The 26,691-nt window shown below is 44.0% G+C and overlaps 2 protein-coding genes across 5 annotated transcripts; both read right to left on the bottom strand.

Annotated features, from left to right (window-relative positions):
• Positions 1-16,751: 16,751 nt before the first annotated feature.
• Positions 16,752-21,656, bottom strand: LOC118378885 (hyaluronan mediated motility receptor). Of its 3 annotated transcripts, none has more exons than XM_035765870.2 (7): positions 21,382-21,656; positions 20,826-20,980; positions 19,433-19,626; positions 18,466-18,666; positions 18,218-18,370; positions 17,880-17,981; positions 16,752-17,111 (listed from the first exon to the last, which is right to left on the bottom strand). In XM_035765870.2, the coding sequence occupies exons 1-7, from the start codon at positions 21,476-21,478 to the stop codon at positions 16,895-16,897; spliced, it is 1,119 nt and encodes a 372-aa protein (XP_035621763.1). In that variant the 5' UTR covers positions 21,479-21,656; the 3' UTR covers positions 16,752-16,894. The 3 variants fall into 3 exon arrangements, with proteins under 3 accessions (XP_035621763.1, XP_035621777.1, XP_035621771.1); XM_035765878.2 differs by having other exon boundaries at positions 16,925-17,109; positions 17,879-17,981; positions 20,826-20,983; positions 21,382-21,635; XM_035765884.2 differs by lacking the exons at positions 20,826-20,980; positions 21,382-21,656 and adding an exon at positions 20,124-20,197.
• A 905-nt stretch (positions 21,657-22,561) lies between these two features.
• On the bottom strand, positions 22,562-26,627 carry LOC118378907 (leptin receptor overlapping transcript-like 1). 2 transcript variants are annotated; one of them, XM_035765903.2, is made up of 5 exons: positions 26,486-26,627; positions 25,550-25,625; positions 25,218-25,404; positions 24,754-24,866; positions 22,562-23,335 (listed from the first exon to the last, which is right to left on the bottom strand). In XM_035765903.2, coding segments are annotated over exons 1-5 (393 nt in total). In that variant the 5' UTR covers positions 26,502-26,627; the 3' UTR covers positions 22,562-23,334. The 2 variants fall into 2 exon arrangements, with proteins under 2 accessions (XP_035621796.1, XP_035621787.1); XM_035765894.2 differs by having other exon boundaries at positions 22,562-24,866; positions 26,486-26,626.
• Positions 26,628-26,691: the final 64 nt, after the last annotated feature.

Below are 26,691 nucleotides of genomic sequence, written 5' to 3'. Positions count from 1 at the left end.
CTAACATGGTGAATTTTAAAACCATGGTATGCCACAAAGAAAATACACTGGCCTTCAGTTGAATAGATATTCTTTATGCACAGATGTATGGGAAGCTTGTGGGCTTTGCCGAGTTGGGCCTTGGCTCTGTGACAGAACCATATAGGATTTACTGTAGCAAGGGAATCCGCATTTAGTGTCCACCCACTCTGCTAAAACTGGTTGAATCAACATTGTTTAAATGTAATTTGTCAGCGTATTGTGACACGGAATAGACGTGAAAAACACATTGGCTTTTTAAAAAGTCATAAATGTAAACTGTTTTGAAAGTAAAATTTCTACCACATGATTATGTCATCATGGTAACAAAATTTTAACATAGACAAACCTTCTATAAAATACAATGAATTTGTACCTTTTAAAACAATGTCAGATTTTCATTGTTATAGCCACTATCAGAAAAAAACAATAGGCTAGGCAGCACCTCCTACTGAAGAGTTGATAGATCTAAATATATTCACTGTTGCTATCAAAAGATTTCCAAAGGGTAGGTTCAACAGAGCAAATTAAATGTAACCATACTTTATCACTCATATCATCAATGCTACTCTTTAGGCCTATATAGAATTTAGGAAGTCATCAACAGCTATTGCTAAATTTCAACACAGGGTTCAACTAAAAATAGACAATACATAGGCATAGGATTTCAAACTCTGGTTGATTTCAAATGAAATGGTTTCAGATCTCCTCAGCGTGCCGAAACCACTCGTCCACCACAGGAGCCTCGGACTGGCTCGGATGTCAAGGTGCAAGGGCCAGATGATACACTGGAAAGGAGTGAGGTTTGTGGAGAAGTGGCGGAGGGAATTCTGCACGTACACCGCCCAAGGTAGAAAATCTGCCCCCTCCCCCGGCCAATCCTGACAGTAACACCGCAGGAACCTGCCCACCGCCTGGTTGACCCTCTCCAACCAGCCCATTTGCTTGAGCCCGATACCCGGAGGTGAGACTGACCATGACCCCCATGCGTTCCATGAACGCCTTCCATACCCATGAGGTGACACAATATCCTCCGGGATCCCATAGTGCCGGAAGACGTGCGTAAAGAGAGCCTCCACGGTTTGCATGGCCGACGGAAGCCCAGGCAGAGGAAGGAGGTGAGAAGCTTTGGGAAATCGGTTCACAATGACGAGAATGGTGGTGTTCCCCTGGGAGGGGAGAAGGTCAGTGACAAAGTCCATCGAGAGACCAGGGTCATTGTGGAACCGGCAGGGGAAGGAGCTTTCCATAATGGAGGTATCTGGATGTCTTTGACTGAGCATAGATGGAGCAGGAAGAGACATAAACCCGGACGTACCTGGCCAAGGTGGGCCACCAGTACTTCTCTGTTAGGCAGGCGATGGTACGGCCTATCCCAGGATTCCCCGACACAGGCACCATGTGCACCCAGGAAAGGTGGTGGTCTCACACACCTTTGAGCATGTAGGCAGGGTGCTCTGGGCACTGTGCAGGTGCGGGTTCCATAGTATGTCGGTGTCCACATCCCATACCACTGGCGCGATGATGCGGAACGGAGAGATAATGGGGGTCTCCTCTCCCTAACTCTCCTCCGTCCACACCAGGAAAGGGTATTTGGATCCCTCCAGCCAGTGCCTCCACGCCTTTAGAGCCTTCTTGAATGCCAAGAGTTCCCGGTCCTCTACATCGTGGTTCCTCTGGGCGGGCTCAGTTTCTTAGAGAAGAAAGCGCAGGACCGCAGCTTTGGAGGGGTTCCGATACGCTGGGACAGCACTCCCCCGACTCTTACTTCGTAGGAATCCACCTCGATGATGAAGGGGAATGAGTGGCGGGGATGTGTCAATACGGGAGCAGCAATGAAACGTGCCTTCAGGGTCTCAAACGCCTTCTCCGCCTCCGCCGTCCAATGAAACCGTTGGGCACCTCCTCTCAGCAGGGAGGTAAGAGGCGTGACCACCATGCTGAAGCCCCGGATGAAACTCCGGAAATAGTTGGCAAACCCCAGGAATCGTCGGACTGCTTTCACAGAGTTGGGGATGGTGAACTGATGCGTTGCTCCTCCATCTCCACTGCCTCCGTGGAGATGAGATAGCCCAAAAAGGACATGGACCGCTGGAAAAACAAAAATGTATCCTGTTTAACATATAGATCATGCTCCAACAGTCTTCTCGGCACAGACCTGACAAACGAGACATGCGGGATGCGGTCAGCAGAATAGACCAAAATGTTGTCTATATAGACCACTACGCCCTGTCCCAGCATATCCCGAAACACTTTGTTGATGAAGGCCTGGAAAACTGAAGGAGCATTAGACAGGCCATAGGGCATTGCGTGGTACTCGTAATGACCCATGGTCGTGGAAAAAGCAGTCTTCCATTCATCACCTGCACGAATCTGCACCAAATTGTAGGCTCAAGTTCAAATTGCTCCTCAAGTTCAGTGCCCCGTGCATTTGTTCGATGATGGTTGGGATGAGGGGTAAAGGATAGCTGAACTTGACAGTGACCTTGTTCGATAATCAATGTAGGGGCGCAGTCCCCCATCTTTCTTCTTGACAAAAAATAAGCTTGAGGAGGCTGGTGACTTGGAGGGGTGGATAAAACTCTGCAGGAGACTCTCCTGTACATAGGTCTCCATGCCTCGATCTCGGCATAGAAGAAGGGATAGACATGTCCTCTCTGGAGGGCTGCGTCAGACAACAGGTCAATCTTCCAGCACTTCCGGCGCCGACAGAGGTGGCCGCCTCGCCTCCGCGAGACACCTCCCCTGACACTCATGCAACCAAATAGCAGTCTCTTCTCGGACCAGGAAATAACCAGGTTATGCAAACTCCACCAGGGGAGACCTTAAAGAATGGGGTGTGTTGGGGTGTCTATAATCAAGAGCGGGATCTGTTCTGAATGAGTGTCATGAGTCAACAAAGAAACAGGAACAGCAATGTGATGTATGAGCCCTGTCCCTATTGGATGATTATCCAGGACTCGAACTGGAATGGTTGACTGTAGGCAAACCAAAGGAATACATAATGCAGTGGCCAGTGCGCTATCTAAGAGATTCCCGGCAGCTCCGGAATCAATCAGAGCTAACGGAAGTGAAGGGCTAGGGTACTCAGGGAATTTAACAGGAAAACACACTGGTTGATTTGACAGATAAGGAGAGGAGACCTTGCCTCCTACCTGGGTTGGCGCAGGAGAATTCCCTGGCTTGTCACCTGTTCGCCTCCTAGTGGATAGAGAGCAGGTCGGAGAGAAATGACCCCTTTCTCCACAATAGAAGCAGATGCCCAGATTCCTCCTTCTCATGCCTCGGGAAAACGTGCCGAGCCCACCTCCATCAGCTCTGGCCACAGAGCAAGGGTAGCCATAGGCTCCGAATTCCGCGCAGGTCTTCTTCGGGACCGCAGGAGGTTGTCCAACCGGATCACCATGCTGATGAGCTGGTCGAATGACAGGTTGTCATCACGGCAGGCAATCTCCAGATGTACCTTCTCCCGCAGTCCGCTGCGGAAAATGGTGGCCAGAGCCAACTCGTTCCATCCGGTGGATGGTCCGGAACTCCAGGGTGAACAAGACGGTCCTAGATCCCTGGCGTAGTCGGAGTAGATGCTCACCCTCCTTTCGGCCCTCCACAGGATGATCAAACACCAAGGAGAAGAGAAGGGTGAAGCGCTCGTAGCACTCGACCTCTGGTCCGCACGTCTCCCAGACAGTGGCGCCCCAGTCCAGAGCCCGTCCAGAGCCGTCAGTGCCGAGATGATGGTGGCAACCCCGTTTCTTCCGGAAACCGCCCCGGTGTAGCGAGTGAGGGACAAATCGCAATGTAGAAGAAACACCTTGCATCTTGCTGGTGTGCTATCAAAGCGCTCTGGGAGGGACAGGGGTATTCTACAGACCGGCTCCGAGGGAACGGAGGTAGGTCATGGTGTGGGAGCTGCTACCGGGATCGGTGCTGGAGACTGGAGGGACTGTACATTCACCTCCAAGCGCAGGATGGTTGCCAGCACATTGTCCATGGTGATTCCGAGACTGGAAAGACAGTCCTCGTGGTACTGTACTGTCCCTACAATGGTCGCCAGTTCAGCCTTGTCTCCATTTTGCGCGTCAATTATTCTGTCACGCTGGTATAAAGGATTTGGAGACAGGCGCAGGAATACACAATAGGGTTTTTTAATACCCCCAAAACAAGCACGTATACAAAGACACTGGGCTGTACCCAAACAAAAGAGCGAGGGTAAACCTCACTGAACGACACGAGACAATACCCGTAATACACAGTATATAAAGCATGCAGCATAACAGCTGCACCAACGCATAGGTACTCACACGATCAACGGATCTTCATTGTAAAGGGTTTAAACACTGTTTCCCATGTTTGCTCAATCGCCAAACCCACTGGCTCCATGTCATCTACAAGACCCTGCTGCCAATGACTGGAACGAACTACAAAAATCTCTGAAACTGGAAACACTTGTCTCCCTCACTAGCTTTAAGCACCAACTGTCAGAGCAGCTCACAGATTACTGCACGTGTACATAGCCCACCTATAATTTAGCCCAAACAACTACCTCTTTCCCTACTGTATTTAATTAATTTATTTATTTATTTTGCTCCTTTGCACCCCATTATTTTTATTTCTACTTTGCACATTCTTCCACTGCAAATCTACCATTCCAGTGTTTTACTTGCTATATTGTATTGACTTTGCCACCATGGCCTTTTTTTGTCTTTACCTCCCTTATCTCACCTCATTTGCTCACATCGTATATAGACTTGTTTATACTGTATTATTGATTGTATGTTTGTTTTACTCCATGTGTAACTCTGTGTCGTTGTATGTGTCGAACTGCTTTGCTTTATCTTGGCCAGGTCGCAATTGTAAATGAGAACTTGTCTCAACTTGCCTACCTGGTTAAATAAAGGTGAAATTAAAAAAAAATGTTTAAAAAAAATGAACCATATGCAATTAATGAACATGCACCTGTGGAACAGTCATTAAGATACTAACAGCTTACAGACAGTAGGTAATTAAGGTCACAGTTATGAAAACTTAAGACACTAAAGAGGCCTTTCTACTGACTCTGAAAAACACCAGAAGAAAGATACCCAGGGTCCCTGCTCTACGTGAACTGCGTGAATATGCCTTAGGCATGCTGAAAGGAGGCATGAGGACTGCAGATGTGGCCAGGGCAATAAATGTCAATTAAATCAAATGTATTCTTACATCAGCTGATATCTCAAAGTGCTGTACAGAAACCCAGCCTAAACCCCCAAACAGCAAGCAATGCAGGTGTAGAAGCATAGTGGCTAGGAAAAACACCATAGAAAGGCCAGAACCTAGGAAGTAACCTAGAGAGGAACCAGGCTATGAGGGTTGGCCAGTCCTCTTCTGGTTGTGCCTGTTGGAGATTATAACAGAACATGGCCAAGGTGATGTCCGTACTGTGAGACGCATAAGACAACTCTACAGGGAGACAGGATGGACAGCTGATCGTCCTCGCAGTGGCGGATCACGTGTAACACCTGCACAGGATCGGTACATCCGAACATCACACCTGCGGGACAGGTACAGGATGGCAACAACAACTGCCCGAGTTACACCAGGAACGCACAGTCCCTCCATCAGTGCTCAGACTGTCCGCAATAGGCTGAGAGAGGCTGGACCGAGGGCTTGTAGGCCTGTTGGATTGGAGGGTGAGGGCTTGGGCCATTTTCCCCCCCAGAAATGTCCGGGAATTTGCAGGTGCCTTGGAGGAAGAGTGGGGTAACATCTCACAGCAGGAACTGGCAAAGCTGGTGCAGTCCATGCGGAGGAGATGCACTGCAGTACTTAATGCAAATGGTGGCCATACCAGATACTGACTGTTACTTTTCATTTTGATCCCCCATTTGTTCAGGGACACATTATTCCATTTCTGCTAGTCACATGTCTGTGGAACTTGTTCAGTTTATGTCTCAGTTGCTGAATCTTGTTATGTTCATACAATTATTTACGCATGTTAAGTTTGCTGAAAATAAACTCAGTTGACAGTGAGAGGACTTTTCTTTTTTTATAACATACTAATCAGGGGAAATGGGAACCAGGTGTGTGTAATCAGACAAGACAGTCCGGGGTTCATGATAAGGAATCTCATTCAGTTAAGCCTAGAAAGGCGGTGACGTAGACTTCTGGAACAGATTGAGCATCAGTACCGGGGGATCCGTGACACCTCCCCCGCCCTCCTTTCGACAAATCTGACCATAACTCCATTTTGCTCCTCCCTTCCTATAGGCAGAAACTCTAACAGGAAGTACCCATGTTAAGGACTATTCAACTCTGGTCTGACCAATTGGAATCCGCGCTTCAAGATTGTTTTGATCTTGCGGACTCAGATATATTCCGGGTAGCCTCCGATAATAACATTGATGAATAAACTGATATGGTGACTGAGTTTATCAGGAAGTGTATAGGAGATGTTGTACCCATTGTAACTATTAAAACCTACCCTAACCAGAAACGATGGATAAATGGCAGCATTCACGCAAAACTGAAAGCACGAACCAATGCATTTAACTGTGGCAAGGTGACTGGGAATACAGCATAATACAAACAGTGTAGTTATTTCCTCCGCAAGGATATCAAACAGGCAAATCATTAGTATAGAGACAACGTGGTCGCAATTCAACGGCTCAGACATGAGGCATGTGTGGCAGGGTCTATAGACAATCACAGACTACAAAAGGATAACCAGTCACATCGTGGACACCAACACCTTTTCTTCGCCCGCTTTGAGGATAACACAGTGCCACCGACGTGGCCCTCTACCAAGGACCGTGGGCTGTCCTTCTCCGTGGCCGACGTGAGTAAGACATTTAAGCTTATTAACCCTCGCAAGACTACCGACCCAGACATCATCCATCAGAGTATGCGCAGACCAGCAGGCTTGTGTGTTTACAGACATATTCAATCTCTCCCTAGCCCAGTCTGCTGTCTCCACATGCTTCAAGATGGACACCATTGTTCCTGTACCCAAGAAAGCAAAGGTAACTAAACTAAATGACTATGGCCCCGTAGCACTCACTTCTGTCATCATGAAGTGCTTTGAGAGACTAGTCAAGGATCATATCACCTCTACCTTACCTGTCACATAGACCCATTTCAATTTGCTTACCGCCCCAACAGATCCACAGACGATGCAATTGCCATCGCATTGCACACTGTCTTATCCCAACTGTACAAGAGGAATACCTATGTAAGTCTGCTGTTCATTGACTATTGCTCAGCATTCAACACCATAGAACCCTTCAAGCTCATCATTAAGCTTGAGCCCCTGTGTCTGAATCACGCCCTGTGCAACTGGGTCCTTGACTTCCTGACGGGCTGCCCCCAGGTGGTGAAGGTAGGAAACAACATCTCCACTTTGCTGATCCTCAACACTGGGGGCAGCCCATCAGGAAGTCTAGGACCCAGTTGCACAGGGCGTGATTCAGACACAGGGGCTCAAGCTCAGCCACCTCCTGTGCTCCCTGTTCACCCATGACTGCATGGCTATGCACGCCTCCAACTCAATCGTTAAGTTTGCAGACGACACAACAGTAGTGGGCTTGATTACCAACAATGACGAGACAGCCTACAGGGTGGAGGTGAGGGCTCTGGGAGTGTGGTGCTAGGAAAATACCTTCTCACTCAACATCAACAAAATAAAGGAGTTGAGCGTGGACTTCAGGAAACAGCAGAGGGAGCACCCCCCTATCCACATCAACAGGACTGCAGAGTGGAGAAGGTGGAAAGCTTCAAGTTCCTCTGCGTACACATCACTGACAAACTGAAATGTTCCACCCACACAGACAGAGTGGCAAAGAAGGCGCAACAGCGGCTCTTAAATCTTGAAGAAATGTGGCTTGGCACCTAAAACCCTCACAAACTTTTACAGATGCACAATTTAGAGCATCCTGTTGGGCTGTATCCCCACCTGGTACGGCAACTGCACCGCCCACAACCGCAGGGCTTTCCAGAGGGTGGTGCAGTCTGCCCAACGCAACACTGCCCTCCAGGACACCTACAGCACCCAATGTCACATGAAGGCAATAAAGATAATCAAGGACAACAACCACCTGAGTCACTGCCTGTTCACCCGCTATCCTCCAGAAGGCGAGGTCAGTACAGGTGCATCAAAGCTGGGACCGAGAGACTGAAAAGCAACTTCTATCTGAAGGCCATCAGACTGTTAAATAGCCATCACTAACACTTTAGAGGCTGCTGCCTATATACATAGACTTAATATCACTGGCCACTTTAATAAATGGAACACAAGTGTCTTTAATCATGTTTACACTCAACCTTTAAGTCTTTACTGAAGACTCATCTCTTCAGTGGGTCATATGATTGAGTGTAGTCTGGCCCAGGAGTGGGAAGGTGAACGGAAAGGCTCTGGAGCAACGAACCGCCCTTGCTGTCTCTGCCTGGCCGGTTCCCCTCTTTCCACTGGGATTCTCTGCCTCTAACCCTGTTACGGGGGCTGAGTCACTGGCTTGCTGGGGCTCTCTCGTGCCGTCCCTGGGGGGTGCGTCACCTGGGTGGGTTGATTCACTGTTGTGGTCGGCCTGTCTGGGTTGCCCCCCTTGGGTTGTACCGTGGCGGAGATCTTTGTGGGCTATACTCGGCCTTGTCTCAGGATGGTGAGTTGGTGGTTGAAGATATCCCTCTAGTGGTGTGGGGGCTGTGCTTTGGCAAAGTGGGTGGGGTTATATCCTTCCTGTTTGGCCCTGTCCGGGGTGTCCTCGGATGGGGCCACAGTGTCTCCTGACCCCTCCTGTCTCAGCCTCCAGTATTTATGCTGCAGTAGTTTATGTGTCGGGGGGCTAGGGTCAGTTTGTTATATCTGGAGTACTTCTCCTGTCCTATTCGGTGTCCTGTGTGAATCTAAGTGTGCGTTCTCTAATTCTCTCCTTCTCTCTTTCTTTCTCTCTCTCGGAGGACCTGAGCCCTAGGACCATGCCCCAGGACTACCTGACATGATGACTCCTTGCTGTCCCCAGTCCACCTGGCCATGCTGCTGCTCCAGTTTCAACTGGCCTGGGCCCTAGGACCATGTCCCAGGACTACCTGACATGAGGACTCCTTGCTGTCCCCAGTCCACCTGGCCATGCTCCTGCTCCAGTTTCAACTGTTCTGCCTTACTATTATTCAACCATGCTGGGTCATTTATGAACATTTGAACATCTTGGCCACGTTCTGTTATAATCTCCACCCGGCACAGCCAAAAGAGGACTGGCCACCCCACATATGCTCTCTCTAATTCTCTCTTTCTTTCTCTCTCTCTCGGAGGACCTGAGCCCTAGGACAGTGCCCCAGGACTACCTGACATGATGGCTCCTTGCTGTCCCCATTCCACCTGACTGCTGCTGCTCCAGTTTCAACTGTTCTGCCTTATTATTATTCGACCATGCTGGTCATTTATGAACATTTGAACATCTTGGTCATGTTCTGTTATAATCTCTACCCGGCACAGCCAGAAGAGGACTGGCCACCCCACATAGCCCGGTTCCTCTCTAGGTTTCTTCCTAGGTTTTGGCCTTTCTAGGGAGTTTTTCCTAGCCACCGTGCTTTTACACCTGCATTGTTTGCTGTTTGGGGTTTTAGGCTGGGTTTCTGTACAGCACTTTGAGATATCAGCTGATGTACGAAGGGCTATATAAATAAATTTGATTTGATTTGATTTGATTTGATTTGATTTACATATTTTGCATTACTCATCTCATATGTATGTACTGTATTATATTCTATTCTACTGTATCTTAGTCTATGCCGCTCTGTATATTTATATATTGTTAATTCCTTTACTTAGATTGGTGTGTATTGTGTATATGTTGTGAAATTGTTAGATATACTTGTTAGATATTACTGCACTGTCGGAGCTAGAAACACAAGCATTTCGCTACACCCGCAATAACATCTGCTAAACACGTGTATGTGACCAATAACATTTGATTTGATATTTAATTGTGTTTGGTTGTCAAAGCAGCCAAATATCAACATTTGAAGGAGATATATCTTCTGATTGGATAGTTCCATCTCTGCAACTGACTTAGTCTGGATTTATTTCCAGTTTGTCTACAGATTAATCATTTATTGTTGGAGTCACATCTCCATCTCAACCAAGTTAAATAATATGAATGAATCTCAATTTTAGTCCTATTTTAGTCCTATTCTTACATTTTTGGTTGAGATGCCCATCAATTAATACTTTTTAGATCAATTGGAAGAAAGCCAATGTATCTATCTACAACTACCCTATCTACACTGGCATGGATGGAACTATCCAAACAGAAGATACATCTCCCTCAAATGTTGATATTGGTTGTGTTGAAAACCAAAAAAAAATCAATATCACTTTTGAAATACAATAAATAGCCTTTGAACTTGTCAACAAATTATATGTAGGATTCACGTCTCCAACTCAACCAAAAATAAAAGTTAAAGAATGGGATTATGGAACTATCCAAGCAGTAGATGCATCTCCTTAAATGTTGGTATTTGGTTGTGTTGTCAACCAAACAATTCAACACTACTTTTGTAATACAGGAAATGTCTAAACATTAAGGCTATCTTACAAACTAACATAACATTCAACCTTAAAATTAGTAACACATCCATGGCCACATTTTGAGGTTACTTTAACTATAAATGTCTTCTTATGTAATCATATAAAGTGTGCGTGTTCAAGATACAGTAGCATGCATAGGTCATCGCAGATCTGCGGAGATATTCACAATTGCTGCAATGATTTGCTCAGAATCTCGAACGCTATTGATCCCTTGCGCCATGTACTTTTAATGTAATCTCAACTGCAACACAGGTCATGTGGTTCTGCTATTAGATGAAGCACAGTGATATCATTTGACATTATATTCCCATTTTGAATTTTGCTGTGGTTTTAAATGGTTGAAAGAGCAGTGATTCTTTTTTTCCCTCTCTGCACTGTGTGTCACGCACCGTGTGTTGACATGCAGGAAGTAAGCCGGTGCCCCAGGGTCTCAAATGCAGTAGTCCGGCCCTGATAAAGACGTATTTGTTAACCAGAAGAGCAACTTGGCTGGCAAACATTATTTTTTCTGTCACTCGGGTCTAGACCCCGACCCGTCAGGGCCCGTCAGGTCTAGGCCTTGCTGTTGTCGGGTCTATTCGGGTTCGGGCTCATTATTCTCGGGCCCGGGTCTGATTGTCCTCGGGTCCGGGTCTCACCTTTTGGACCCGAGAAGACCTCTACTACTGGCTAGCCAAGTCCATGATACAAAACACTGTTCAGAAGTAAATGGGATGAGGGTTTTATGTTTTTTTAATGTTCTCAGCTATTGATGACCTGGTTAGTGTCAACATGTCTAAGACAGAAAGGGAAAGGGGGATACCTAGTCAGTTGTACAACTGAATGCATTCAACTGAAATGTTTATTCCACATTTAATCCAACCCCTCTGGGGAACAGTGGGTTGGTTGACTGCCTTGCTCAGGGGCAGAACAACAGGTTTTTTACCTTGTCAGCTCGGGGATTCGATCCAGCAATCTTTCGGTTACTGGCCCAATGCTCTAACCACTAGGCTACCCGCCGCAAAACTGAACACTCTCCTGGCTTGTCCGAGCAAGGATCAGGATTTTGACATCTGCTACAGAGGTTTGTTTGGGTCAACGCAGCGCGTACCAGACGTGAATGATGGAAGAGATCCAGCCAGAGTTAACATGGCTTAGAGAAAGTAACATCTGCATCTGCCTTGTCTCATGTTTTTTTTTTCTTCTTCCTCTTTCTTTCTTCTTCTGTACCTCTCTTGCCAATCGGTTTAGAGCATCTTTTCCATTTTTGACAGCTGGGCTGAGTTACAGACTGCTTAACGACAGGCCGACAGACAGAAAGACACAGATGGTTCAATTCTCAAGTCCCCCGTCTGCGTGGCAGAGAGGGGCAACAGGAGGAGAATTCACACCCACCGCCCCCACCTCTCCGCCCCTGTAATGACATGCATAGTTTCACATTGTTAACATGGTCATTGTGTCACGCACCATATTTTGTGCCACTAATTTGATTTATTCAAAACATACTTCTTGGAAACCGTGTGAAGGCATGGAAGTAAGTTTGTTGAATCCCGTTTTCTGGAGACCAATAAAGGAAATGGGCTCCCTTGCCTTCCCTTGAATGCCTTTCGGGGAGAGGGTGGGCTGCATCGTGCAAGTATGCAGGGACTCAGGGAGGCTCAAGTTTTCAAATTGTTTTGCAAATGTTTTAAGGTTTGTTGTCATACCTCATTTTGGGGCGAAAGGGGAGGCCTCATTCTTGTGGTGGAAGATACGGTCATCAGGCCAGTCAAGGCCCCCTCTACTGCTGGGGAGTAGACTACTGTGTGTGTTGAAAAGATGAGCATAGCAGACTGAGAAGGTGTCAGTCCATAGAGAGACAGACAACCCAGCTGACAGGGGTAGACAGGTGGGATATGTTGTGATAACATTGCAGATGGGGGTTTGAGAGGTGTGTGTGTGTGTGTCCTGATACCCTCCTTTCATCTGAGCACCCTGTTGCTGAAGAATCTCACTCGGAGCACAAAGTTAATTGTCTCTTCAACTTCACTAAGAGGTTATCAGGCAGCTGGTGTGCACAGGGTAAATAAGTATATTATGTTCTGTCATACTTTATTTATTTCCATAAAGCAAACAACTCCTTTGTTTTCTCATACATCATCAGTAAGCTAAAGGGAAAAGGGTTTTTAATAGTGCCTTCATAAGTTTGAACATGCTTAACAAAATGTATCAAGATGTCCAAATAGAATTTGCACCTTTTGGATATTTATGAGGGAGATCAAATAAAATCTTATCCTGGGTTATCTTGAATTCAACTGGCATTCCGATTCAGTGGATGGTGTGGAGCAGAGCTCTATAATTGAAGACACATTTGAGAGATGTCTCAACGGCTGCCAAAGAGCTCCACAGACAGCAACACCGGTGCAAGAGAGACCTCTACTGGCACGACCAATTTTGGAACAGCCCCTCGTATTGTTGTTGTACAGATGTCTTTCCTGCTAGCCAGATGGAGTTTATGCCACATACATGCCATTCAAATGAAGTCCTTTTGAGGCTTACGACCTGGCTGACCATATTGTCATTATCACAGCTATTCTCTTGGCTCTCTTCTACAAGTAGTAACCCATAAATGAATGTGCATGCCCTATGGCAGACAGAGGCGTAAGTATACCAACAACTTTAGGCTTGTTCACTACTGTACACGTTATGTCAACATTACATTTGGCACGTGTAACAGAGCAGTGTTCAAAAAAGGTTATTCAATGCTTGTGAATGCTCTGTGTCATCCCAGTGAAGCGTTGATACCCAGTATCCTCCTGCTTTCATCAATGCTCCACAGGTTGGTGGACTACCATCTTGATTTAACAGGCCCTGAGAAGAAGAGGCCTTACTACCGCCATGATAGATTTTTCCTAAAGACAGGACAGGTGGTAGGAGAGGTAGCTCAACTTGTTTTAATGGACAAGCGGAGGGAGAGGGAGGAAGAAAAGGAAAAGGAGAGGAGAGATAAGACAGAAACTTCAGCTTTTTTCCCAGGATACTTAGCAGCCTTTCCCTTCATTCCTCCTTTTATGGTTGAGAGAAAAAAATCCCAGTTGGGTATCAGGAGTGGGAGGCCAGGGAAGATAAAAAGAAAAGAAACACAGCTGAGCAGAAATGATGCCTCAGAAGCTGCCTGGCACTAAGGTATTTAGGCCCTGTGAGAAAATAGATTACAGATGGCTCCTAAAGTTGCAGGGGGAAATGTCTCAAGCCTGGTGCACCTTGTATCCTCTATGGGTGCCAGACAGATGGAATGATACCTTGCTGTTTTCACATTCAAATGCAAGTTGAAATCATAGCACATAACAGTAGTAGACATAATTCCAAATGTGTCTCATAGAGGTATATGTTACTCAACGCCTGGAATGGAATATGGAGGGATGGGTACAACTCCATAGTGAATCCAAAAGGACTATAACAAGCTAAAGTTAGAGGACTAGAAATCCAGAAGTGTATCATACATTCCTGCTAAATTGCAGACTATGGAAACCTACTATTATACTATGGTTATAACCTCTGAGACTTTTTGTTAGGCATCTTAAAGTTCGAAAATAACACCACATTCTCTTGTGATTTACTGACCATATGCGAGATTGGAAATGTATAACAATGAAACATGTTAGCTGTAATATCACGCACTACGTCTTGCCAGGGTAAATACCCAATTGTGCTAAAAGTAGGCCTACGGTAATCTGCGTGAAACGTAGAAAGCACATCTGTCTTCCAGACACACTAGAAGAGTTGGAGGTGTGCTAACATACATCTTGTACAGCAGTAAAGGGAGACTTTCCTCCCCACCAGCTGATGGTTGTAATAACCAGCTCTGTCACTTCACCTTTGCACCCTGTGGCCTGGCTGCCTGACCCATAGCGGGTGTCTGGACCCCTAGTCACCCCAAAAGTTGGCTGTAAAATAAGCTGCTGTCGCTCGCCAACGAGGGGTCAACGGTATGTCAATAATCCTCAGTCGAGCCACGAGTCCCCCCCAGCCCCTGTCCTCTTCCTTTGGAGAGCGCTCATTGAAGCTGGACAAAGGGAGCTGCTGAGGGTGAGGGGTTGTGGAGGACTACTTCTTCAAGTACACTCGACATCAACACTAGAACTATCCTCAAATGACTGAGCCACTTGTTTTTCCAGAGAAACTGTTGTCACTTCGTGCGATGTCCTTGTGAGTTTTAGATTTAGAATAACATCTTGTTTTGGTAGTGGTGTGTCGCGGAGATGTTCCTGTTCATAGAAGCGTAGTGAGCGTGGGCGTCAGTCTGGCCGTGCAGCCCCTCTCCAAACCCTGACACCTAACCCCTTGTGTGTGTTTACTCACGTCAGCGTTAAACATTTACATATCCTTCTAAACACGGTGTCAAACAACCACATAATTCCACTCTGTTTTGCATTAACAAGCAAACGACAAGTTCCTCTTTTCCTCTGAGAGCAACAGCAAATTCCCCCAAACATCCATAGTAATCAATCTGGTCTAACCAAACATGAGAACATGGATGGACTTTCAGTAAACAACCTTCACCTCGGGTAGGGTGAAACCTCATCTGTAAGATGGTGCAGAATCAAACAGGACTCAACATTTTGGCAATGTTTTCTCTTTCATAAGCAAGAAACCTCTGAGAAGCCGTATGTCTGTGGCTTGTTAGACCCAGAGTTCAGGAACGAGTGTTTTCTGAGGAGGCACGTAGAGGCATTCCTTACATGGACCCTGTGTACCTATAAAGTGGCCTTTTTACAAGAATCGAACAACTCCCAGACTCAGCCATTTCTATTTATAACCCCTAGGTGAGGACTTAATATTTAGACAAGCAGGTCAGTAGACAAACATTCATTTCACACATAACAAAATTCCCATTTTTAATGGATATATCCTGGTGTTGAATGTATATAATGTGTTTTCCCTGGTTGTGACCAAGGTCAAAGGTAAATATGCTATTCTGGTAATACCTGTAATGGTACCATTAATAAACCCATTTTGGATTCTGCATGGTTGAGTTCTCAACTATTTATTATGTGCAAATTCAACTAGTTTCCAGCTGCCACACATAGTTCATCCTTGGCTACAACGTCACCTTCCAGAACACCTTCAGGTCATCTGACTTCACACATGGCAGCCATTGAATCCTGTTGTGGTTGATATAGAAATGAATCAGGCATCTTTCAACAAAAACAATTTTAGGGGGTAGATCAGCTTTAATATTGCAGATAGGCACACTTAACCAGCATGGCTACCACAGCATTCTGCAGTGATACACCATCCCATCTGGTTTGCACTTTGTGGGACAATCACTTGTTTTCAACAGGACAATAACCCAACACACCTCTAGGCTGTGTAAGGGCTATTTAACCAAGGAGAGTGATGGAGTGCTGTATCAGTTTACATGGCCTCCACAATCACCCGACCTTAACGCAATTGAGATGGTTTGGGATGAGTTGGACCACAGAGTGAAGGAAAAGCAGCCAACAAGTGCCCAGCATATGTGGGAACTCCTTCAAGACTGTTGGAAAAGCATTCCAGGTGAAGCTGGTTGAGAGAATGCCAAGAGTGTGCAAAGCTTTTATCAAGGTAAACGGTGGCTACTTTGAAGAATCTAAAATATATTTTGATTTGTTTAACACTTTGGTTACTAATGATTCCATATGCGTTATTTCATAGTTTTCCTCAATGTTATTCTACAATGTAGAACAGTACAAATAAAAACCCTTGAATAAGTAGGTGTCCAAACTTTTGACTGCTACTATATATACATCTTTTTAAAATATATGTTCCTTTATTATTTTCCCCCTAAACCTACCATGCCTTCTAATTGGAGTAAACTAAACGGACAAGACCACTTAGGCTTCTACACACACACTTTACAGACAACGTATTTTACAATAGTTCCCTTGTTTGTTTTTAATCCCATCCTTCAGCTACCATATATCGCTAAAGCGCATCCAGTTCTATTTTGACATATATTTTTTAACTGTGCCGTTTCACAAAAGTTCTGAACCTATGTACATTTTACAGAGAGTATATTTTATACGAGTTGTGTTTTTAATCCCACATCTGGTTAATTGTAAATGGGAGTTAATATCAGGAATGTTCACCAGGACAAAACATTAGCATGTGTTGTGGTTCTCTGCTCATCAGCTAGAGTCATCATCCGGATTGGCAGAGTAACAACAAAACAGACATTCTCAGGTGTTTTTACTTGTTGATTTACTATGTTCCACCAGTGTGTCTGAAAATAGACAATGACAGGAAAGTGTCCAAATAGGAGAACACTAATACTCATACCAAAATATAGACAATAGACTGTAACAAAGTGGCATATCACACTCCAGTACAGTCATGGTCATGCAGTGGTTTCAAGACATTTAAACAATGACAACAGAACGGTGAGGTTGTATGGTTCTCAGCAACAGTTGAGTAGCGAGACAAACAGCCAAAAGTTAGGAGTGCCTCCACTGGGTTGAAGAAAAATAGATGGATTTCATGGTCTTCTGACCTCAAGGAGGTTTTTGGTATCCGTCGACAACGTGCCCCCCCTGAGAATACAAAGTAAACTATAGGTGAGTCCGGCCAAAAGGCAATGAACATAAACCACACACACATGGCCTACACAATTTACAGTGAGAATATTCTGGAAAATTCAACATCTGCTCCCTCCCCAAACTTTCATGTAAGGAACAGTATGATGTTTTTATCTCCCTCAAATGTAAGAGTCATAACAGTAGTCTGTTCTCTGGTGTGTGAATCAACCATATAATTCATAAAACGGTAATGCATTTTAGCATGGTCACTTGTCTCATGTCCTATATGTCTCCTCCGGCAGTCCCTATTGCTTCGGCTAACTTCCTCTTCCCTCAGGCTCACTAGAGACTGCAGCCTGCATCATCTGCACTCAATCAGAATAATTATCTCAAAATGTGCACTCCAGAGCTAGTCAAAAGGGAACAAAGCACAGACCACTGGGAAACACCTCCAGTCATTAGTCATCTCATTCCCTTGGTTTGGAAGAGCACCCCGTTGCCTGGAACCCAGCCATGCATAGCACAGACTGACTGAGAAAAGCAGACAGAAATCCATGCCCGAGAATTGAAGGTTCATACGATTCTCCACATCCTAGGCAGTCATATTACTATTGCCATGTCCATTTAGACCAGTGACGCACAACTCCCGTCTGTAGTCAATCTAAATCCAGCAAGCAAACAAACTCACTGATTGGCAACACACAGCAAGACGCAGCCCCTGAAGACTAGAGATGTGCAACACGCGGCCATTGGTTCGGTCAAAGTTAGTGTAGGCTATGCTTACTTGGTGGGGTGTGAACTGGCTGAAGAGGTCCTCATACAGCTTTCTCCATTTGTCCACCTGGGTTTGCAGGTCAGCCATCTTACCGGATTCCCAAGAGGGCATTCTGCAGAATCGGAAAGGGAAGGGAATAAGTTCTCATGGACATGTGGGATTGAGAAAAGCCTGTGTCTGTAACCATTGTTACCAATCACATTAGCTATGTCTGAGAACTGTTATGGGGCCTGTTTTGCTGTGGCACACATAACTGACTGTTAATGGTATGACTGAGGAAGAAAAACTGATCTGAGACAAGTTGTTATAGGTAGAGGCCTCAGGTCACTGAGGACAAATTGCTGTTACCTGTCACAGTGCTGACTGGCTGTGTCCTCTAGGGGGCAGCACAGCATCTGGGTGGTGCTCTCTGAGCTCTTCCTCAGCTCTGCTACCTCCATCTCCAACCGTTTCACCTGCTGCACCAGAGAGTCCTTCTCCTCTGACAGGCAGTCTTTGAATCTGGAGGTTTCATTCAGAAATTAATTCTGGTGTTATCCACAGTTTGTCTGTGCTAAATAACCAATGACAACAGAGTGATGGTAGAGCATAGCTACCTCTTGACGCAGCACATCCAGTAGCGCTGCTGTTCACACAGCCACTCAAACTGCTCGGCCGTCTCCTGGAGCTTCTTCAGGCTGCACTCGTTCTCCCGCTGCAGTCCCTGCACCTTCCTCTGGTTAGCGCTACGCAGCTCCTCCAGCTCCTGGGTGTTGGCAGCGTAGCCGCACTGAAGCTCTTCCAACTCCAATACCTTACTGTCAGCCGAAGACACATGAGACCCTGAACTTAGGTGCTTAGAAATGTTTCTAATTTGTGGTCTTAAAATCTATTATGCATCATCCCTCCTGAATGTTGCATGAACAGCCAATATCTAACCAACATGTAACCTCCTGGTCCTTTTAATGTACAAGCAATTATGAAAACATACTTCTCCATGATTCCCCAGTTTCTTTCACAGGCAAACGATGAATTTCAGCTTGAGGGTTTGAGCTGAGCTCATGTTAAACTCCCCTTTATCATACCCCTAGTGCAATGCTACCCCTAAAATCACGATGTGATAACGTATTCTGACTGTCAGCCAATTTTCCATACTGGGGATTCAAAGTCAGCAAGTTATAGCACAGCATGCTTAAGGGCACGTGTGTTTTTGCAGACTTAAAAATCACAAATCCAAACGTTTATTTGACGTGTGACAACCTGACTAGTTGGAGATCTGTTCAACGTGTTTTTAAAACAGTTGGGACGGCTTCACTTGGCTCATGTTTGTAGGAGATGGTAATCAAAAGTTAGGAGTTTCATTCATTTTAATGTTTATTTGCTTAGTGCACACCCTTATCTGGAGTGACTTTACTTTTACAGTATGTCCATTTGTACAGCTGGATAAACCATAGCTAAATACTGCTGCCTTTAAAAAAAAAAAAGTATGGTCTTATGTTTTAAACATTAAGGGGGTCTTTGGGTACACACACACAATAGTACCATTTACTTTCTCCTTCCCACAGTGCAGGGCAGTAGACTTACCTGTGCAGCTGCACCTGAAGGTCCTCTGTCAATGCAGCTCTCTGCAGGTCCTCCGTGTACAGCTCTTCCACCAGGCCTTCCAGCTGCACCTCAGAACTTTGCAGGTGTAGTAGCTCCGAGTTGACCTGTTCCAGCTGTAGGCCCAGCAGTGCAGCATCTCTGAAGCTCTCCTCCACCACAAGATGCACCCGTTGCTGCAAGAACACAACCAGATCCTTGGTGAGGGCCACAGTCCACACAAACAGAAACACGTGGGTAAACACAAGGACACAGATGCTGTATGTATTCAGCACATGCTATTGTAAGACTTTCCTCAAAAATGGGAGGAATTTTCATGACATTTCTTCTATAATACTGTTAGTATTTATTTATTTATTTTTATTTCACCTTTATTTAACCAGGTAGGCAAGTTGAGAACAAGCTCATGTTATCCAGTTGACAAACTCTGGAGATTTTACACGTCTTTTCCAATAACACCTACAGTGGCTTGCGAAAGTATTCACCCCCTTTGGCATTTTTTCTATTTTGTTGCCTTACAACCCCCCCCCCCATTTTTTATAATTGTTTAATTGCCATATTCTATCAATTGTTTAATAATGGATTTAATTGTCCTCCATGGGATGTTCAAAGTTGCAGATATGTTTTTATAACATAACCCTGATATGTACTTCTCCACAACTTTGTCCCTGACCTGTTTGGAGGGCTCCTTTGTCTTCATGGTGTTGCAGACTCTGGGGCCTTTCAGAACATATATATACTGAGATCATGTGACAGATCATGTGACACTTAAATTGCACACGTGGACTTTATTTAACTAATTATGTGACTTCTGAAGGTAATTGGTTGCACCAGATCTTATTTGGGGGCTTCTTAGCAAAGGGGGCGAATACATATGTGCGCAACACTTTTCAGTTTATAGTTTTAAATCATTTAAAACAAGTTATTTTTTTCATTTCACTTCACCAATTTGGAGTATGTTGTGTATGTCCATTACATGAAATACAAACATTTTTAAATGACAGGTTTTAATGCAGCAAAATAGTAAAAATGCCAAGGGGGATGAATACTTTCGCAAGGAACAGTGTAGATAAATGTGGCTAGCAAGCCCACACGTGAGAACAGAATTAGGATTTGACAAGGAATGTGCCAAGGCAATTTTGGTTAGCTTAACTAGCATTGGAATGTAGAGTTTTTTTGTAATTAGGATTCTACATTCTGCCAATTAAAAGTAGAATATTAGAAAGATGTAGAAAATTGCATGACATCTAATCCATGCAATTACACAACATTACATTAGCACGTACACTGTAATTATACTGTAGGTACACAGCTTCAGAGTGACAAGAGCCATCTGTGGTTGACCAGTGAAAAGATGGAAACAAGACGTCAGTACCTGTTCATGATGGACCCTGCCGAGCATTTGATCATATTTGAACATCAAATCTATGTTGACCTGCTCCTGTTGGCAGAGCTGTGTGGACAGAGCCTCCAGCTCATTCTGCAGGCTCCTCGCTCTCTCCCTGGCCCCCATGCATTCCCTCTCCAGCACTACTGTACCAAAAGAAGACAACGGCCCTGTGACTGGAATTGTTCTATTGTCCCCACATCAGAGGACAACTTTCCCTTACCTATTCAAATGATTCTGTCACTGTACAGTAGGTTTGGACTTTGAACCCTGTAAAATCATTGGTGCCTGTTATATGGCTTAACTAGAAACAGTGAAATCATGACATCATTCACCCTGAGAATAGCCAACTGTTAGTGTATTGCTGTTTTTCTTGTAGAACTATACTTTAACCATTTTGCAATTGATTATGGTGACATGTGTACAGTACATTGCTCAATGACAGGCATTCTTCTTTGAGTGAATAGCCAACAGACTAATAATCCAAAGTAGTTGATCTAAGTCCCCCCGGTCCCATAATGACCCAATAACTACCAATACCTACCTTTTTCATGTGTCAGGCGGTTACATTTAGCCGTCAGGTACTGGATCTGACTGTTGTCTTCATCGCTGTAGCTATGCGCTCTGAAAAATCTCCTCATTCCCGCTTCCCTCGTTCCTTTACTGTGATTCACCTGTATCGTTCAGCTTCCATGACTGTCAGATGCAAAGGAACAAGCCACTGATTTACTAGCTTCTTCTAGTTGCGTGGCACCCTAAAGACAGAGAGAAACTCCTCCCGTTCTCATATGTCAGCGTTAGGCCTTTAGTGTTATTGCTATTTCTATGTCACTTTAACATTGAGACGGAATTGGAAAAATACCAAAAAGTGCATGTCATTGGATATACTAAGGATTTAATTGACGATTTTAACCTTTCAGGGCCTAGTTTTTACAGGATCCAAAGTTATATGCAAATCTACCTAAATGGTGCCCCTCAGGCTGTGAATGAAATCGAACATGGCAATCGGACAAGTTGTAGCTAGCAGGCACCTTTGGATGCATATCTAAACTACACCCTGGAGCTATATACACTTACATAACTAACCTTCTGGTAAACAACCTTAAAACAGGTACCTTACTCTTTACTTGACATTTATATTTTGGATCTTATATCAGGGGAGTCAAATCCATAAACGTTCCTAAAGAGGAAGTATTTCCTCTGCAGATACTTTCCTCGGATTTGCATTTGTACCATGACTGAACTTGCTATATAATTATCTAGTGACATGTTTGGGGGTAGGGGTAGGCTGTGAGGTTTTACCCATCTGAACAACCATTGATCCATTTACAGTTCTGAGGCTAATATGAGCACAACAATGGGGACATCACTGCACTGAGTCTGGGGCCTTTAATTAAGAAGTCACAGCTTATGCACGGCCTTGTTTCACATCAGTTCCTTGCCAGGTGGGGGAGACGAAACACAGCTATTCCTCCTGTTAGTGCTTGACTACCCGCTTCCATGTGTGATGGTTAATGAACATGTCATTCTCTACCTTATACACACCAGTGCAGAACATATCAAAGCAACTGGATAGAAACAATGGTTTGATCCTGTTGCGAGATCTGAAGGTTTCGTAGTCAAGTTAGAACCCAATAATTTAGTCTCTTCAAACATCTCATACCAAATGCAACTAGGAAGTGTTAATATTGTAGGAATTTTATGCATAATTCATTCAATGAGAGGATGTTCAAAAAAGGCTTTTATTTAGAAAAGAAAACCCCCATGCTGACCTCTGCCTTCAAAAACAACAGTTGTAGATATAAAGTGGCAATTGGTCATCTACACAAAGCGTCCTCTAATAACAATAAATAAAATATTCTTCCCGTTGTGTGAAACAACACATCTTTCACAAAAGAGATCAGTTACAAACCCATCCCATGACTGGATTGACCTGATTATGCAGTTTGTGTGTGTTCATTTGTTTGATAGAATGGTATTGAAAGTCTTTATACATTTCTCAAACTTTCACTAAGCAATACTCACGTCTATAATACTTCAATTGTGGTTCAAAATGCTATAAATAGCCTAACCTGGATGTCCAAAAACTGTAGATATGCCATCAGTGCATTGCTGTAGGCACAAATGTATATTTTATCATTTGTTTTGATGTATGGAAAGTTTAAACTTTACTTACATAAAAGGATAACAAAAACACCAAAAGCCATTTGTTGTAACATTACCTTTGATAATCAAGGTAACAATGATCATTTAAAAAGTTCAGCTAAACTCACAAAAGGTGCCAAAGGGTTTTCATTATGATCACTATCTTCATGGAGGTTGTGGTCTCTGGAAGACTGGAAATAAGAAGTTGACAAACTTACTCACAATCTGAGTGGGACAGAAAGAGATACCAGATGAATCGGTGCTTCCGATTACTTGTGGAATTTTTTTAGATGGATTTCAGTCTTTTTTTTGGGCCTCTTCCAGAGACCACTTTTCAAAGATAACTGCTCCATCTGCAAAATAAAAACAAAGAGATCTTAAACACGCAACCTTTCCACCCAGCTAAACAGGCCAGTGCACACGGGGTGACGGATGCTTAATACCTTGCTTAGCTACAACTAGTTCAGTTAAATGTAACAGCACACTTCAAATCTCAGGACACAGTCCTCTGACACCTTTAAGTAACAGCAAACTACACTGAGTGAATGTATGATATCAGCACACCCACTGCAAGTATACAATGACCACATTAAAAGTAGTTTAGACCTATACGGCAAATTCATTTCCTTCAGGGAGAGTACGGGAGAACATCTTAGTGCGGATGTACTAAATATAGAACAAAACATGATATGCCTTGGTAAAAACTAGGGTTCATCCACATTTATGTGTGAAATATAACTACAGTGCAGCCTTGGTTTCCAATTACTGGTATTGAAACCAATTGGTCTCTTGGATACCTGGTAAATCTAGGGCTAGCGGTATTAGTGACCCGGGTTATAAGTAGCCTAGATCTTAAGTTGGCCACATTTCACGCTGGCTAGCCTTAATCCTGGGCTGTCTGACCAAGGTTTTTGATGACTATTCCAAAGAGAAAAGATGACACAGGGTTACAATGACTTCTAGACAATTTTCAAAAGGGGCAGAATATGCTACGCTACGCTAAACAACCAAACACAAGAGGCCTGTATCAAATGAATGTCGGTGAATAGCTGAGTCATTCGAATTTGATCACTGCAATGGGGGACAGTGCATTGGATAATGCATTATATCAATATATGCTGTATCTACCTTCATATTGAATGGTTTCAAGCTGAGAGAAACTCACAGGCATTCAGCTTTCAATGTGCTCTTCAAAAACAACCTTTACTCCATGCAAAATATCCAGTGCTTCAGCTTCATGTCAGCACTTGGAGGGGGAGACTATCCTCTCGAAACTGACCAGCACACTACTATACACCCACACTCCCAAAGTTACATATCTTTTATCAGTAAGATATCTTTGTCACAGGAAAAAAAGCTTCCAACCTTCAGACAATGGAAAAGAAATCCCAAACCGATGGCCAAAGACCCCTTCCAAAGGTCAATCTGAGTCCAGGTGGACATTTTTGCATTTGCACAGATTAGATGGGCATTTATGATCTCAACAATATTTTATCGCAACACTCAAAAAATAAGCCTGTACAGTACATGAAGGGAGAAGACTCACAAACATGGAGCAAAAAATAAAAGTCAAAATGAAAGTCAGCACATCCACCTGAAGTCAGTCTGACATTCCACATGACAGTTAAAACAGATTATTGCACTGGTTTCGTGTGTCTATGGACGGGCAGTCATATAAATAACAACAAACAATAATTGCAATCATAACAATAATAATAACAATGCTAGTAATAAACAATTCTGACTTAGCCCCCCCACACCCCAATTTTACCACTGCTGCCAACTAAAGTCGTCGTTTGTGCCGAAGACCAAAAAGAATCCCAGAATGGTTGTGAAGATGACTACATTGCCTGTTAACACAAGCGCACATGCTCCCCAGGCAATCTGTAAACAACAAACATAAATAATTCAGTCAACATATGTTACAAAATTCTGCATTGCATACTTTCAATCTGTTTGGACTGAGCAAATCACAGCCCTTTTTTAAGTGTTGTTTAGTAACGGATGAGCATTTCTTGTTATTACACAAATGGTAGCCTATAAGATATAGCCCAACAGTCCTATAATGAATGGTCCTTATTCCATTAGTGTAACACCAAAAATGTATGCAATTTAGAAAGCAATTACTTGTAACAACAAATCTAACGCAATGTTGTTACTGCACAGGTATGAGGACAAAGTGTTGTCGAACACCCCTTAGCCTACACAAGTAAAATCACCAAGATGTATACTTACAACATCAGCTCTTGCGAAAATGATGGGCAGGCCAAAGGCTGAAACCACTATGCCCGTTGTGAGAAATAATGCCAGCTCTTTGCAGGCGTTGCTGGCCGAGTCTGTGTCGTCAACAATTCTCCGGGAGATGCAGTAAGGGATTGGGGCGAGGATGTAGAAGAAGAGGAGGAACAAAGGCCAGTATTTACTGTGAAGAGAGAAGTTCCCGTCAGTTATGACTTGGAAAATACTTGATGTGGGCAGCATCATATTATAAAACCTTGCAAGGCATTATACAGTACTTGTGCACTTGACATTAACGCATGAAACATGAATATGATGGAGATACTTACTCATACACTGGAAGAGCACATCCTAGCATCAGGAACATGAGGCCAATAGCCCCACCAAAGGACAGGCTGATCAGAGCTAGAAAGGAGAGGGAAATAAACTAAGCAACTGTGTGTGTGTGTGTGTTCATGTAATACTAATTCCTTAGGTCAGAATTGATCATCTGACCATGACCCTAATGCTGTAGCTCCAACGAGGAAATAATCATGTGACAAATCAGATGATTTCACATTCAGGGCCTGGCTGGGATGGATTGGGTGAGGGAATGCAGAGTATTTTCAGCTATAATAGATGTTTTTTAGAAAGTTGCTAGCTGCTAGTATTAAAGTGTATTAATTTAACTAGTTAGAACATTGATTTGTAAACTTCTGCATGTCATGATGACTTAGCTAGCTAGATGGTTAACTAGATAAAGGAGGTTTGAGACAACGCACTTGTTAGCGAGGTCTAACGTCAGCTAATTTAGCTTGTCATAATTGCCTAGCCATAACAATACAACATTAGGTTTGGCAGGACAAGGCTAGTTTCTAACGTGTATTTTATCGATTCGTAATTGCATCATGAGCTAGTTAAATGGCCCATCATCAATACCACAACTAGCCAGGTGCTAATCTAGCTACCTAACGTTAACTGTAGCTAGCTAAAGCGTTACGAACTAGAACACCAATCAAGTTATTAGCTAGCTAGTTACAGTGCCTAGTTAACGTCCTTGCTAGTTGACGTTTTATAATTAGCTAGTTATTTATAACGTTACATAGCTAGCAGATAATAAGCCGACATCAAATTAGTTGGTTAGCTTAACTGGCTAGCACTCAGGCAGTGTTAGGTAGCAGCACACCATGTCAAAGAATAGCTATTTTGCTCGCTATGTTTGATTGAGTACATTTGTTGTAATCCAAATAATTTATTATTTAAAAGTAAGACAGCAACTTCCTCACCTTTAATCCCGGCCATTTCTACAGGACATAAACTCGTCACACAGTCCACGACAACAATACACCCTTAACTAGTACGGCATCAAACAGTCCGTGAATTCGATTTCACCCACAGAGCTGTGTCTGTATTTAGCAACACGCATGCGCGCAATCCCATCAGTCAGAAGAACATATAAAATAGATCATCTGACTAATCAATGTGTATGCTG

The sequence above is a fragment of the Oncorhynchus keta genome, chromosome 4, assembly GCF_023373465.1.
Source record: "Oncorhynchus keta strain PuntledgeMale-10-30-2019 chromosome 4, Oket_V2, whole genome shotgun sequence".
Lineage (NCBI taxonomy): Eukaryota > Metazoa > Chordata > Actinopteri > Salmoniformes > Salmonidae > Oncorhynchus > Oncorhynchus keta.
The sequence above is the reverse complement of the archived record's forward strand: the minus strand, read 5'-3'. Positions and strand labels throughout refer to the sequence as shown.